General features: G+C 40.3%; 1 protein-coding gene across 1 annotated transcript in view; it reads right to left on the reverse strand.

The window, feature by feature from the left end:
* Positions 1-13,978, reverse strand: part of pla2g4ab (phospholipase A2, group IVAb (cytosolic, calcium-dependent)) — a 56,799-nt gene that overhangs the window by 18,829 nt on the left and 23,992 nt on the right. Inside the window, exons 11-13 of the mRNA XM_038291760.1 lie at positions 8,938-9,075; positions 7,312-7,401; positions 5,887-5,952 (exon numbers count right to left, since the gene is read on the reverse strand). Of these exons, the coding sequence (XP_038147688.1) occupies positions 5,887-5,952; positions 7,312-7,401; positions 8,938-9,075 (294 nt within the window). The remainder of the gene's footprint in view (positions 1-5,886; positions 5,953-7,311; positions 7,402-8,937; positions 9,076-13,978) is intronic.

Here is a 13,978-nt window from a genome sequence, read left to right on the forward strand (position 1 = left end):
ACTAATACAAAGTGAATCCAGCAGAACTTTTTATTACCTACCTGAATGGGGTGACAATAGTTGATTAAACTTTTTGCTCTCAAAATGGTATCAGTGCTGATACCACAATTTTAGGGCAGTATCAAGGCCCTGCCTGATACTGGCATCAGTATCGGTGCAACACTACTTTTTACCCACTTATCACAGCAATATAGCCAAGCAGCTCTCTGCCATTGAACACAGGAGCAGCAGAAGACGCATCTGGACGGACTTTACTGAACACTTCAGGAGCATCAAAGATGCTCTTGAGATGCATTTGACCTTAATGTGGGCAATCATAAAAAATTAGGCAGCAGGCGTCTGTTTTATGCTCAAAATGCGTGCAGTGTGAATGTGGCATTACATTTTCTCATTGTTTGAATAAACTATGAAACCTAATATTGTAACTAAAAATTATCTCATGTCTTCCTTATGGAGATTCTAAAGAGACTTACTTTCTATAATCAGGACAGGAGTAGTGTTGTAACAAAACAAAAAGTTAGCTGCATTCCACCTCAAAATAAAGGAAATAGCGTTTCACAGAGTCTAAATTTCCCCAACTCAGCGCAAAGCCTAAAGCTGTTACACCAAAGTGTACACCCCAGGAAATATTCTTAGCTAAAAGCCTGGCTTAGATTGATTAACAATGAATTCATTTTCTTTTTGTTTTCACTTATCCCGGTTGACCGCTTTATTAGCGTAATACATTTTACAGCGTCCATAGGGGCCACCTCATCCACCAACACGGCTGATTCAGAATGCTAGAATAGTTCCACAACATGTCAGCTAGTTTTGCAAGGGCTTGCTAATGAATCATGTTTTTGTTCTAGGGGTGTTGAATGAAGATAGAAATCAAAACATGTAGGAAAGCAAACCGCTGAGAACTGATTTTCAACACATGTAAAAAGTGACACACTGCACAAAGAAAGTGCAAGCTAAACCACACATGACTAAGATTAAATAATTTGGATCTGTACCAACATTTTTATCTTCTTTCCTCCAAATAAGGGAGGTGCATATACTTGAGAACATAAACCGTTTTTTCGCCCCTTGTGCTACAATTCAAAAGCATTCCAAAAAGAAAGAAGAACTGGGATTAGTAGAGAACTTTGGAATTACAATAATAAGGTGTAAAAAGTGCAAAAAAAACAACAACAAAAAACATGTGGCACAGGGCTTTGAATCTCTACCCATTTTTACCCATTTCATTTACTTTCTATGCACTAGACGGAACAGCTGTTGATTTTTACTAATATATGCAAGAGAAGTGATGCCACGGAGCGCAGGAAGCTAAAGCAGAACCTCCGTTTGTGTGTCAAGTTTTTGCGAGGACAGAACTGCTGGTAAAGCATTTAAAAAAATGTAATTAGTAGGGATGGAACGGTTTATGAAAACCATCCAAACCGTTCGGTTCATGCGCTGCTCCATTTTCTCATAGGCGAAGCGTTTGACAGGGGCAGTTGTGGGTGAGCGGTTAGGGTGTCAGACTTGGATCCCAAAGGTTACCGGTTCGACTCCCGACCCGCCAGGTTGGTGGGGGGAGTAATTAACCAGCGCTCTCCCCCATCCTCCTCCATGACCGAGGTACCCTGAGCATGGTACCGTCCCGCCGCACTGCTCCCTTGGGGCGCCATTGAGGGCTGCCCCCTTGCACGGGTGAGGCACAAATGCAATTTCATGGTGTGCAGTGTTCACTTGTGTGTGCTGTGTCACAATGACAATGGGAGTTGGAGGAGTTTCCCAAAGGGCTTTTCACTTTTCACTTTCACTTACACTCCAGAGCAGAAGGTGGCGGTACTGCGACCAAAGCCAACCACCAGTAGTAAACAAGAAGAAGCGAAGCAGCGTAGCCGGGTGTAGCAGAAAAAAAATCAGTTGTTGTGGAGAATTGTGTGGGTATGGCGAGTTGGAACGACGAGCCAGCAGCACTTTATAGGTCTGCTGTATGGGACCACTTTGCATTTAGAGTGACCTACGATGACGGCGGAAAGAAAGTTGTGGATAAAAGTGCAACAGTGTGCAAGCATTGTGCAACACGTTTTGTACTTTATAAAACATAATAGATTTTCCTAACAATCAACATATACCGAACCAAACCGAAAACCCTGACCATGAAACCGTGAACCGAACTGATCCGTGGATTATGTGAACCGTTCCACCCCTAGTAATTAGCAAACAGAACAGTAGCAACAAGGTCGGCACCCATTCTTTGCCTGTTTTGTGTGCTTGGCGACAGAGCATACGCTGAGTCAGGGGTGATGGAGGGCAGAGAAGGCTGGACCTGTTTGAATCTCAAGCTCTTCCGGGTTCCTTGTTTTCACGGACTTCAAACTACCCAGTCCAGGTACACTGGGTCGCTGAAGTCAGGGGCGGATTTACCATTAGAACTAGGCAATTTTCTAGGGCCTCAAGACTAATTTTACATGTATGGCTAATACAGCTTTTACGTATTTGTCCTTTCCACCACCCAGTCTCCCACTACATTGGAACAGTCCATTTGCTCCTTATGTGCAGAAATGTCCTAATAGACAGCGCAAAAAAACATATCAAAACAAATGTAGCACTTTTGTTGCTATATATGGCAACTTTTCAGACCCTTCTAGTACTTTTATTTCAAAAAAGCACCTAGTGCCAAATCTAGCAACTTTTTTCTTCTACTGGACACTTTGGGGACCACATATAAAAGCAGCGAACTCTGCTCTCCAGAGCGAGTAGGTTGTTAACCCCGCCTCCTGCTCTCCTCTATCTTGTCTGCTGTCATGATTCATGCAGCTATTATTTCATCCAAATGAAAAATGGAGAACAGATAAGCAGATCATGGCTTGTCTACAGTGAAAAGAAGGACTGGGTTATTTACTTTTACCGTCGCATTTTTGGAAACACAGGAAGGAGCAATCAGCTAAGTGAGCTTAGTGCTTGGAAGAAATCTTTCATTCCTTTAGAGACAGCATGAAAAGTCAGCTGAGTACAAAATATAGAGAGGGAAACAACAAGAAAAGGGTCAAGAAAAGAGGAACAAAACCTAGAACAAATAATGTATGTCTATTCTATTAAAGATTCTGTATCTGTAAAATGGGTCTGTTTTATGTGTTGTCTTCTCAATTCAGAGAGTCCCCTGCCTGTCTTTGCCTAGGGCCCAAAATTTCCTAAATCCGCCCCTGCTTGCAGGATGCAGCCACTGAAATCAAACACAACCGGTGTGTTCAGATCCATCGGCTGCGTCCTCCGAGGTCCAGATTCGTCTGCCGATTATGTCATAGCGCGGCACTGAGGCGTGTTTTGAAGGACAGGTCCGGTGTATCCAAAGTAGCATTGGGTATTCGGTGATTCATTGCAAGTCAGAGTAAGATGCTTGCTCTGAATCTGAGAGGGGAAAAAGGGAAATCACGCTTAACAGTGGTGAATATTTTAAGTGCAGTTTAATATAATACAAATCTATGAATAATTCCGTCTGCAATTAATGAAAATGGTTATTTTAAATTGTTATTGAGTCAGATATGTGGCGGTTAATATTTTGTTTATTGAAAGGTTTTAGGTACAGATTCCAATATCTCTTCAGTGTGGGGACCATAAATATGATATTCGTGCTGCGCTGAAGCTCCTTGACAATTTAAGTAGCACACAGAACAATAACGAGAAGTTTGGGCATCCATTCTTTGCATGCTTTGTGTGTCAACTGTCATGGTTGCTAGGCGACAGAGCATATTCTGAGTGAAGGGCGGTGGAGATCAGAGATTGGACCTGTTTGAATCCATAGCCACACTCTTCCGGCCTCCTTATTTTCACAGACCACAGAAAAGAACACACCCATAATTTGATGCACAGTCCAGTCCAGGTTATTTACACTGTTTAATCAAGGTTGCTGAATTTACTTTATGTGGTTTTGTTGGTAAATATAAACAAACACTAAACTTCTTAAGTTATCACCTAAATAGGCAGGTTTAGCTGCAATGAGACGCAGCGTAACTTTCCTGCTCTGTTTGAAAAGTGATGGTGTGCTGAAAGAAAAATGGGCATTACACAAAATATTTCTAACATGGTAAAAAAAAGACCTTCTGGCAATAAGCGCTTTAGATAGTAAAGGCTTTTGAGGCAATGCACTTCATGTAGCCAAGTTTTAACATTCCTCTGAGAGAAACCAAACCCCCTGTTTAAAAGCACTGCTTAAAGTACTAAGGCTCTCCCAGCACTTAATGCACGATTACACTATAAACAGTGAGCGATAATACAGTTGGCGTCTGCTTTATTAATATGAAGTAGCTAATAGTCTGACAGCATGCTGGAGTGACACTCTGTCTTTTAACGATTGCTTTGAATCTTTGTAATTTGGAGATTGTAAGTGTTTTTATATTCTGTATATTATTATATTCATACCTAGTCACTATTTTTTTCAGTGACAAAAACGTCCCTCTTTTGTTGTGTCTTATAAATAAGTCTAGTTTAAGTAAGTGTAGAAAATGTTTGTTTGTTTTTTTTGCTTATGCAGTCGGTATTTAATACACATGGGGGAATAAATTGTTAAAACCGTGGTTTTCCCACTGCCCTGCATGTTTTAGATTTCTCCTGGTTACAACACACCTGGCTTCTAAAGCACTATTAGATGGCTGCTGATGAGGTCATCCAGTAAATTCAATCAGGTCGGATTCAACAGCGATGCATCTAAAACATCCAGGGCAGTGGTACTTGATGTGCAGGTTTGAGACATGATGAGGCAGAACATAATGATGTCCTATTTTTTATCAGTATATTGTAAAAAAAAAAATGTTTAGCCCATCAAGTTATTGAAATAAGACAAATGTTAGGTTTTTAAGAAAAAAGGCCGTTTATAAATTAGTTTTCAGTATATCCATCCATCCATTTATTTTCTGTCACGCTTATCCCTGTTGGGGTCGCGAGGGGTACTGGTGCCTATCTCCAGAGGTCAATGGGCGAGAGGCGGGGTCTACCCTGGACAGGTCGCCAGTCAATCACAGGGCAACACAGAGACAAACAGGACTAGCAACCCTTTACACACACACACATACGTAAGGAGAATTTTAGATTAACCTAAATTAACCTAACAATCATGTTTTTGTGACTTGTGTTGGCGCTATTTTAATAAACTGAATTGAGTTGAACTGATATTCATCCATTTGGTTTTATCCAAAGCGACTTAAAAGGAGTTTAATACGTTTACAGTGGCGGTTCTAGACCAAATGTACCAGGGGGCCAGGAGGGGGCCAGGGTGTTTTCATGGGGGCAAAGAAAAGCATGAAATAAAAATCAGGGCAAGGGATTCAAATATATTAAGATAGTCGCATGAAGTGAAATTTCTATTCAATTAGGTTTAATAAAAATTCTATTTCTTATTATGTCTATATACATTCGTGTTTTTGGACTGTGTGAGGAAGCTGGAGTACCCAGAGAGAACCCACACATGCACAGGGAGAACATGCAAACTCCGTGCAGAAAGACCCCGGGTGGGGAATTAAACCCAGAACCTTCAGTGCCTATCAGTTTGTCATTAATTAATTAATTAATTAATCAAAACATTGCTTACTTAAGGCGTAACTTTTCATATTGTAGTTTCATTAACAGGCAGGGAGATTAATATTCATTGAGGGAGCCAAGAGGCCAGTGGCTTATTTAAACTGGCTATAAACCAACACCCCACTGGAACATAATAGTAGCAGCAGCATGCTCTAGGGAAGCTGCTTGTCAGATTTGATCATTAAAACTAAAAACTAAAATGCAAAACATTTGATGAAAATGTAGAAACCTGCGGACTGCACAGAAACTTTCTAGGAATGATGTACACTCTTAGCAATTAAGCTATGCATAATGCTGCCAAGTAAACTCCTTGTACAAACAAAGTATTTCTTGGCTTACCTTTTCTGTATTCCTCATCATTATCAAGGCTGTCTTCTCCAACAATATGCTGGGGTTTGATTTGCTCTGTGAGACACACAAAAGAAACATTCAGTCTAAATGTATTAAAATAAGTTTATTTAATTCATATTACACATCAAAACTGTGCATTATAAGCTCTTGTTGTGGGTTTGTTGGACATTATCATATTACCACTAATGGTAATCTCTGTGAGAACACCGAAACTGGGCGGAGACATTGTCACATAGTTGTGTAGCATGTTGTCAGAGACTGAATAACGTAAAGGTCACAGCATACAAAGAATTCAACCAAACAAAGAGGCAGAGAGCTGTGAGGAAGTGAATACCTCCCCTTAGTTTCCATATATGCTTACAAAAATTTGCACTTGCATATTTTAAAGAGTTTTTTAAAGGTGTGAGATGATGTACCAGAGTTAAAACAAAACAATTGAAGGTGACAAATGACAAAAGGACTTTAGGCATGTTTTGATTTCCATTTCAGTAGAAGGAAGTTCCATGGAAGCTGTTTTGAGTTTGTCATCTAGAAATCTATCATCCAACACTGAATTCCAAAACTCTCGTTCACCTGCTTTTACTGTATTATCAGTTGAGGAACAATTTACTGGACAGTATTCACCTTTCAAAGGTTTGGGGTAATTATTCTAGTTTTTTTATTTGGGAAGGAAGAGGTAGTGAGATATCTTCTGTTTCTGTAGAAAGAGAATGCAAAATAAAACTCTTTAAAGATCTCTAAATCTACTTGTTGATTCAGTATTCCTCTAACCTGACTCCGCCAGATGGATTTGCTCCCATCTGGAAACCTTCCGTTGAAGTAATTTTGGGAAGGGGTGAAAATACTGGTTAGCTGATTGACCTATGTTGGTGATAGACGGGCCAAATAAACCAATCCAATCCACGAAGCATATGACGTACTAACAGAGCGATGACGAAGAGGAGCCAATTGATAGATCAAACTCTTGCCGAAACCAGTCGGGAGAAGAGCAAAAACATCTTTTTATCTGAGAAAAGCCTCCAGAGCAGTGTTTTGCTCTTCTTTCAGTGAAGAAATACTCTGTAATTCCGATAAAACTTGCTCGATAGCCACGCTAACGCTAGTTTCATCGTCTGAAGCCGCCATGTTCTTTAGACTGAACTGTCGCGCTTCTCGTTGCGTCACACCTCAACCCGCCTCAAAGCCAACGCTGATTGGACGTTTGTTTGGTGAACGGCTCCAAATTTTCTTCAACGGAGAGTCTCCAGACTGATCTGCGAGTGAAACCTTGAAAGCTCGCGAGATCAGGATGGTCTCACGAGGCTAGGATTCCTCCTCATCTAGCTTAGTCCATTTAGTCTGTTTTATTATAAACACAATTGGTTACAATGGATTAAGTCAAAGCACAAGGGAGAAAATGGAGTAATAGATTACCCAGCTCCTCCTCCATGGTGCTGCCGCCAAATGTGTCTTTGACTCCCAGCACCCGGTTGAACAAAATAGAGAAGGCACTTCCCCACACACCTGCCACATAAAAAACATGTCCTGTTAGTATTAGAAATCGAAGATGTCCCATACTCTGTGCTCTAAGCACTGAAATATACATTCCTTTTTTTTTTTTTTACTTTTTTTTAATAGATTTTTTACAGGTAAACAACAAAAACATGACAATGATTAAAGGAATAGTACACCCAAAACATGATTAGCCTTCATTTTCTACTCACCCCCATGCTGAACAACACTCTGGAGTACTTTTTTGATATCTCAAATGCATCTGGAGATCTGGGAGGCTTCTTGCTGTCTGCTGACATTCAAATAATGGAGGTCTATGGCGCCCGAGGCAGAAAGGTCCATAAAAGTCCACAAAAAACGTGTCAATATTCCTCCATACTGCTCGTCCAATGTATTCCAAGTGTCCTGAGTGGGTAGCGTCCAGAATTTACTCGAAACGAAGTCATTTAGAATGTTTTTAGAGCATAAACAGTAGTGTATAGGATTTCCTAAAAGCGTGTTCACGAGTCTACGGAAACCGGCAGACCAAACCAGACGAAAGTGCGCATTCAGCTCGGCAAAGAACTCATGCTCTTCCTCAACACTGAAGTCCTCAGACATTTTTCTTTCGTTGTTTCTTTCTTTGCACAGGTAAACAGCACATTTCTTCTTCTACGCTTGCATTATCGGCAGAGCAGACACTGAATGTGCACTTTCATCTGGTTTGGTCTGCCGGCTTCCGTAGCGTCGTGATCGCGCATGTGCGCGCTTTCAGGAAATCCTATACACTACTGTTTATGCTCTAAAAACATTCTAAATGACTTTGTTTCGAGTAAATTATGGACGCTACCCACTCAGGACACTTGGAATACATTGGACGAGCAGTATGGAGGAATATTGACACGTTTTTTGTGGACTTTTATGGACCTTTCTGCCTCGGGCGCCATAGACCTCCATTATTTGAATGTCAGCAGACAGCAAGAAGCCTCCCAGATCTCCAGATGCATTTGAGATATCAAAAAAGTACTCCAGAGTGTTGTTCAGCATGGGGGTGAGTAGAAAATGAAGGCTAATCATGTTTTGGGTGTACTATTCCTTTAATGTCCTTTAATAGTGAGTCCTTTAGCATTTGTCACAAAAAACAAAACAAACAAACAAAAAAAAGCATTAGACAAACAATAAATAATATTATATAAAAATAATTTGTTCATTTATACTTTGGACATACTGAAAGTAAAAAAAAAAAAACAACACACTTTATGGAGTTTCAACCAGTCAATTAGAAGTGTCCACATCTTTATTCATAACAAATGGGGTAAAGAAGAACAAAAAAAAAGAGGGGGAGATAAGGGTTCTTTATGGCTTTAGTTGTTCTAAAATGGGTTTCCAAATTTTGTAATATTTTTGAGGACAGTTTATTAAATCAAATCTAATTTTTTCTATGTGCAATATTCCTGTAAATTTCTTGATCCAAGATTCAAAATTAGGTGGTCTGTCAGTCTTTTGGTAATCATCATGCCATAAGAGACCACTGTTGTTACATCACGACCCAATTTTGAAATAACCTACCCATCAGAAAATGAAGAGGGTTCTCTTCATACTTCCTTACGACCGATCCCATGAAGAACTTGCTTCCGAACAGATCGGGTGTCATGAAGGTACCGTACTTTGCCATTCCGATTTCATATGGGCTGAACTCCACCCAATCTGCAACATGGATTCAAGTGTCAGAAATAAGACATAATAGTGACTAAGTAATCATTTCAATATTATACTAAAAAATATAAGACAACAAGGTATCCAGATTAGACATAATGAATACATTTTACCCTGCTGATAAACCTAGAAGGGAAATAAATCAGATAACCAGGGAATGCATCGTTAAGACAATTTGGATTGTCTTTTATGAAACTGCATGCTAACATGCAGGTCAAAGATATGGTAAAAGATAAAGGGAACAAAATGAGATCAAAATTAATATGTCATAAACTAAATTATCCATGCATCCATCCATCCATCCATCCATCTTCCTCCGCTTATCCGGGGTCCGGTCGTGGGGGCAGCAGCTTAAGAAGGGAGGCCCAGACTTCCCTCTCCTCAGCCACCTCTTCTAGCCCCTCAGGAGGAACCCCAAGGCGTTCCGAGGCCAGCCGAGAAACATAGTCTCTCCAGCGTGTCCTGGGTCTTCCCCGGGGCCTCCCCCCGGTGGGACGTGCCCGGAACACCTCACCAGGGAGGCGTCCAGGAGGCATCTTAACCAGATGTCCGAGCCACCTCAACTGGCTCCTCTCGACGTGGAGGAGCAGCGGCTCTACTCCGAGTCCCTCCCGGATGACCGAGCTTCTCACCCTATCTCTAAGGGAGAGCCCAGCCACCCTACGGAGGAAACCCATTTCGACCGACGATCTCGTTCTTTCGGTCATGACCCAGAGTTCATGGCCATAGATGAGGGTAGGAACGTAGATCGACCGCTAAATCGAGAGCTTCGCTTTTTGACTAAAGTAACGTAAATGAATAAACGTACCCTTAGATTATAAATTGTACCATTTATTAATTAAAATCTGCGACCGCTCAAAACCTACTACACCCCAGCAAGCTCTTTTATAAGCTTATTAGATATAGGTTTCAATAAGGCTCAATTGCACTGAAACAATCACCTTATTGTTTTTAAATAAATAGTAAAACAGAATTTGTAAAGAAAAAAAAAAATCAATAATCATGTCTGTTTTAGCGCATATCATCATTAGAATTACTTTGAGTATTATGTTTTCAGTACGGGGGCCATAACAGCCCCTGTCTAGAACCGGCCATGTACGTTTGGGTACCCTTTTCTGGGCGTGAGAAAAGATAACGTGTAATTTTAGACTGGTTGCGCATTTTGCGTCATCATTCTCAATACATGCCAATGAACAATAGTATCTTTTCATCAACTGAAAGAGGTAATAGCTTACTAGGAGTCAGTTTTCTCCCATAACCTATTTTGAGAGCAGAGCTTTGCTCACATTTGTGATAAACAGACTTGGAATAAAAAGTTCAAAGTGGAAAGTTCTCGATAAGTCAAGCTACAACTGATACTAGTAGTTAAATGTTTCTGCATGTTGTTCTAGGTGGACGCTTCTCAGGTTATTCCAGTAACATAATGTGCAAATTAATACCAGCGGCAGCAGTAGGAGTAAATCTAGAAAGGGTGATTCATCTGTGTACCACAGCAAACCATCAATTAGTTGTCTTCTATGAATATTAAAACGCAACAAATTAACCATTGATCTAAGTCACATTTGCTGTGAAAACATTTGCTAATAGTTCAATAAGCGGTGGCATGAAGGAACAGAAAAAGTTATTTTCACAGAGTTCTGGTTTATTTCAGGCCTGCTGATAACAGCACACAGGAAAAAAGACTTCTTTGATGTTATTGACAGCTGCTAACAATATCTCGACCACAAAGCGGAAATAATGTCGACATTTTCCTGATACAATCAGTTCAGTTTTTTCTGTTTTTCTTTTTTTTTTACTTTTTTGCATGGTTTCATTTTTTTGTATTAACCCTTTACTGTGTCTTGATCTTTTAATAGAATTCTCTAAGCTCCATTTGTAAGTCCTTCTTTAATTTGACTCTTTCTGTTCCTGCATGTTGCCCCCAGCTTTACCTCCCCTGGTCTGCTCTACTTATTGCGTTGGCTGTAAAACTGAGTCGATGCAGCAGGAGTTTATTCATCGTGCACGTCAGCCCATCGCTCTTAGTTAACCTGTTCACACATCCAGTTTGGTTTCACAGTAATGCCCCGGACGTCTATATTTAGCTGTGTATGCAGTTATTATTTTATACCCTCCAGCTTGTAGTTTGAATCGATCAGGCCCACCGGTGCTTTCCTTTATAGTGGGCAAATGTAAATGCATTTTTAAAAGTGGTTTGCATTTGGCTTTTTCCTCGCATAACAGTAATTTGGGGACACCAAGGACAGGTCGCCAGTGCAACGCAGGGAAACACAGGATAAACAACTACACACGTACACCTAAGGAGAATTTAGAGAAGCCAATCAACCTAACAGTCATGTTTTTGGACTGTGGAAGGAAGCCAGAGTACCCAGAGAGAACCCACGCATGCACAGGGAGAACATGGAAACTCCACGCAGAAAGGGTTAGGGTATCAAACCCAGAACCTCATTGCTGAGCAGCCAATAATATAAACCATACCAGTCAAAAGTCCAGATAAAACCTTGCAAAACAAGGACTAAAAAATTTTATTGGAAAGGAAAACATTTATTTGAAAAGGATAAATAGAAAAATGTACAGATTCAGCTGTAATATTGCCTACAAGCATCTAGCAAAGTTTATCAGTAAAAATGTTCCTCAGCTGTGTGAAGACTTCAACATATCTCTATCTGAGCCATTGTATGCCAAAACAAACATTATTAGATTGTGGCTTAGATTAGATTGTGGTTTATGATATTTTTGGGGTTCTAGGAGCGACATCAGGATACAACATAACCAAGAAGTAAATATTTCAAATATTTATTCAATTTATACACAGTTAAAGAGGCAATACCCTTAGCTGAGTTGATGCCCCTACTTCCTGCTGATATTGAAATGTAAGCTATGTTTACATGTTGAAAACTTTATTATCAGATTGAAAAAGACTTGTCTAAATACGTTTATACAGGTGCTAGGTCAAATAACCTGACGGGTGTTTTAATGCACCTGGTTTTATTTGGAAAAGACACACCTCGACATACTCAGACTTGTCATATTTTCTCTAAACCATTCGCAGATGTTGAATTTCTGCCTCTGCAGTAATAAAAAGTAAACAAAAAAATAAAGAAAAAGGTTTTTCCAGGTGTGCGAGGACCCAGAATCAACCCATGGAAATGTCTGAGAAAAACTTAGATGATATGGCTTTACTTAATTATGACAGGCTTAGGGTTGCAATAATTCAGTGGTTTCTGCACGATTATTCCTCTTGCTTACTTTGCAATGCATGTTAAAGGAATAGTACACCCAAAACATGATTAGCCTTCATTTTCTACTCACCCCCATGCTGAACAACACTCTGGAGTACTTTTTTGATATCTCAAATGCATCTGGAGATCTGGGAGGCTTCTTGCTGTCTGCTGACATTCAAATAATGGAGGTCTATGGTGACCGAGACAGAAAGGTCCATAAAAGTCCACAAAAAACGTGTCAATATTCCTCCATACTGCTCGTCCAATGTATTCCAAGTTTTCTGAGTGGGTAGCATCCAGAATTTACTCGAAACTAAGTCATTTAGAATGTTTTTAGAGCATAAACAGTAGTGTATAGGATTTCCTGAAAGCGCGTTCACGACGCTACGGAAGCCGGCAGACCAAACCAGATGAAAGTGCGCATTCAGCGTCTGCTCTGCCGATAATGCAAGCGTAGAAGAAGAAATGTGCTGTTTACCTGTGCAAAGAAAGAAACAACGAAAGAAAAATGTCTGAGGACTTCAGTGTTGAGGAAGAGCATGAGTTCTTTGCCGAGCTGAATGTGCACTTTCATCTGGTTTGGTCTGCCGGCTTCCGTAGCGTCGTGAACTCGCAGGTGCGCGCTTTCAGGAAATCCTATTCACTACTGTTTATGCTCTAAAAACATTCTAAATGACTTCGTTTTGAGTAAATTCTGGATGCTACCCACTCAGGACACTTGGAATACATTGGACGAGCAGTATGGAGGAATATTGAAACGTTTTTTTTGGACTTTTATGGACCTTTCTGTCTCGGGCGCCATAGACCTCCATTATTTGAATGTCAGCAGACAGCAAGAAGCCTCCCAGATCTCCAGATGCATTTGAGATATCAAAAAAGTACTCCAGAGTGTTGTTCAGCATGGGGGTGAGTAGAAAATGAAGGCTAATCATGTTTTGGGTGTACTATTCCTTTAATAATGTGCTTGCTTACTTACAGAAGTTAGGTTTTGGTTGTGTTCACAAATGAATACCATTTGAATTTCATTTATTTTTAGCCAGTTTAATGATCAAGAGTTAGATATAATTTTAAATTTGGAAAGTATTGGGCCAAATTTAGAGTTGAGGTTAAAGCAACACTGTGTAACTTTTAGACACTAGGGGCGCTAGACCTGTAGCTTCTAAGATACTAAGCAACTATTCACACAGCCCTATCAAAAGTAAAGCAGCCTGATGATAGGAGACCGCTTTAGATGAAACCTGGCGAGCCAGACTGATGATGTATAGCACGCAGGTTTTCCCTCTACACATTATTATTATAATGGGACTTTTTAAATTATATGTTCCGCGGAAGCAGGGTCATTCAATAGGTAGTCTCATGCATCACCAGGTGCCCACCTACCATAGCTTGATTTTAGCCATTAATGGAACTAATCGAATATCAGCAGACATGAGAAACCACAAAAACCTACGCTTGCTACTTTCTTTCTGTTCGTCTTTCAAAGATGATATCATGGGTTCTGACAAAACCGAGGTGATAGCAGCAGCTGCATGTGCATCCGCCAGCCCTACCATGTTTATTCTGGTTTGACTGTGGGCTCAGCAGCACTTTTTTTCCATCATGGCTATATGTCCCACCTTAAATCATTATAATGAATGTCCATTAAAGGTTGAATTGGTTTAAGATGTATT

This window comes from Cyprinodon tularosa, unplaced genomic scaffold, assembly GCF_016077235.1.
Source record: "Cyprinodon tularosa strain WSP-4 unplaced genomic scaffold, ASM1607723v1 ctg30, whole genome shotgun sequence".
NCBI lineage: Eukaryota > Metazoa > Chordata > Actinopteri > Cyprinodontiformes > Cyprinodontidae > Cyprinodon > Cyprinodon tularosa.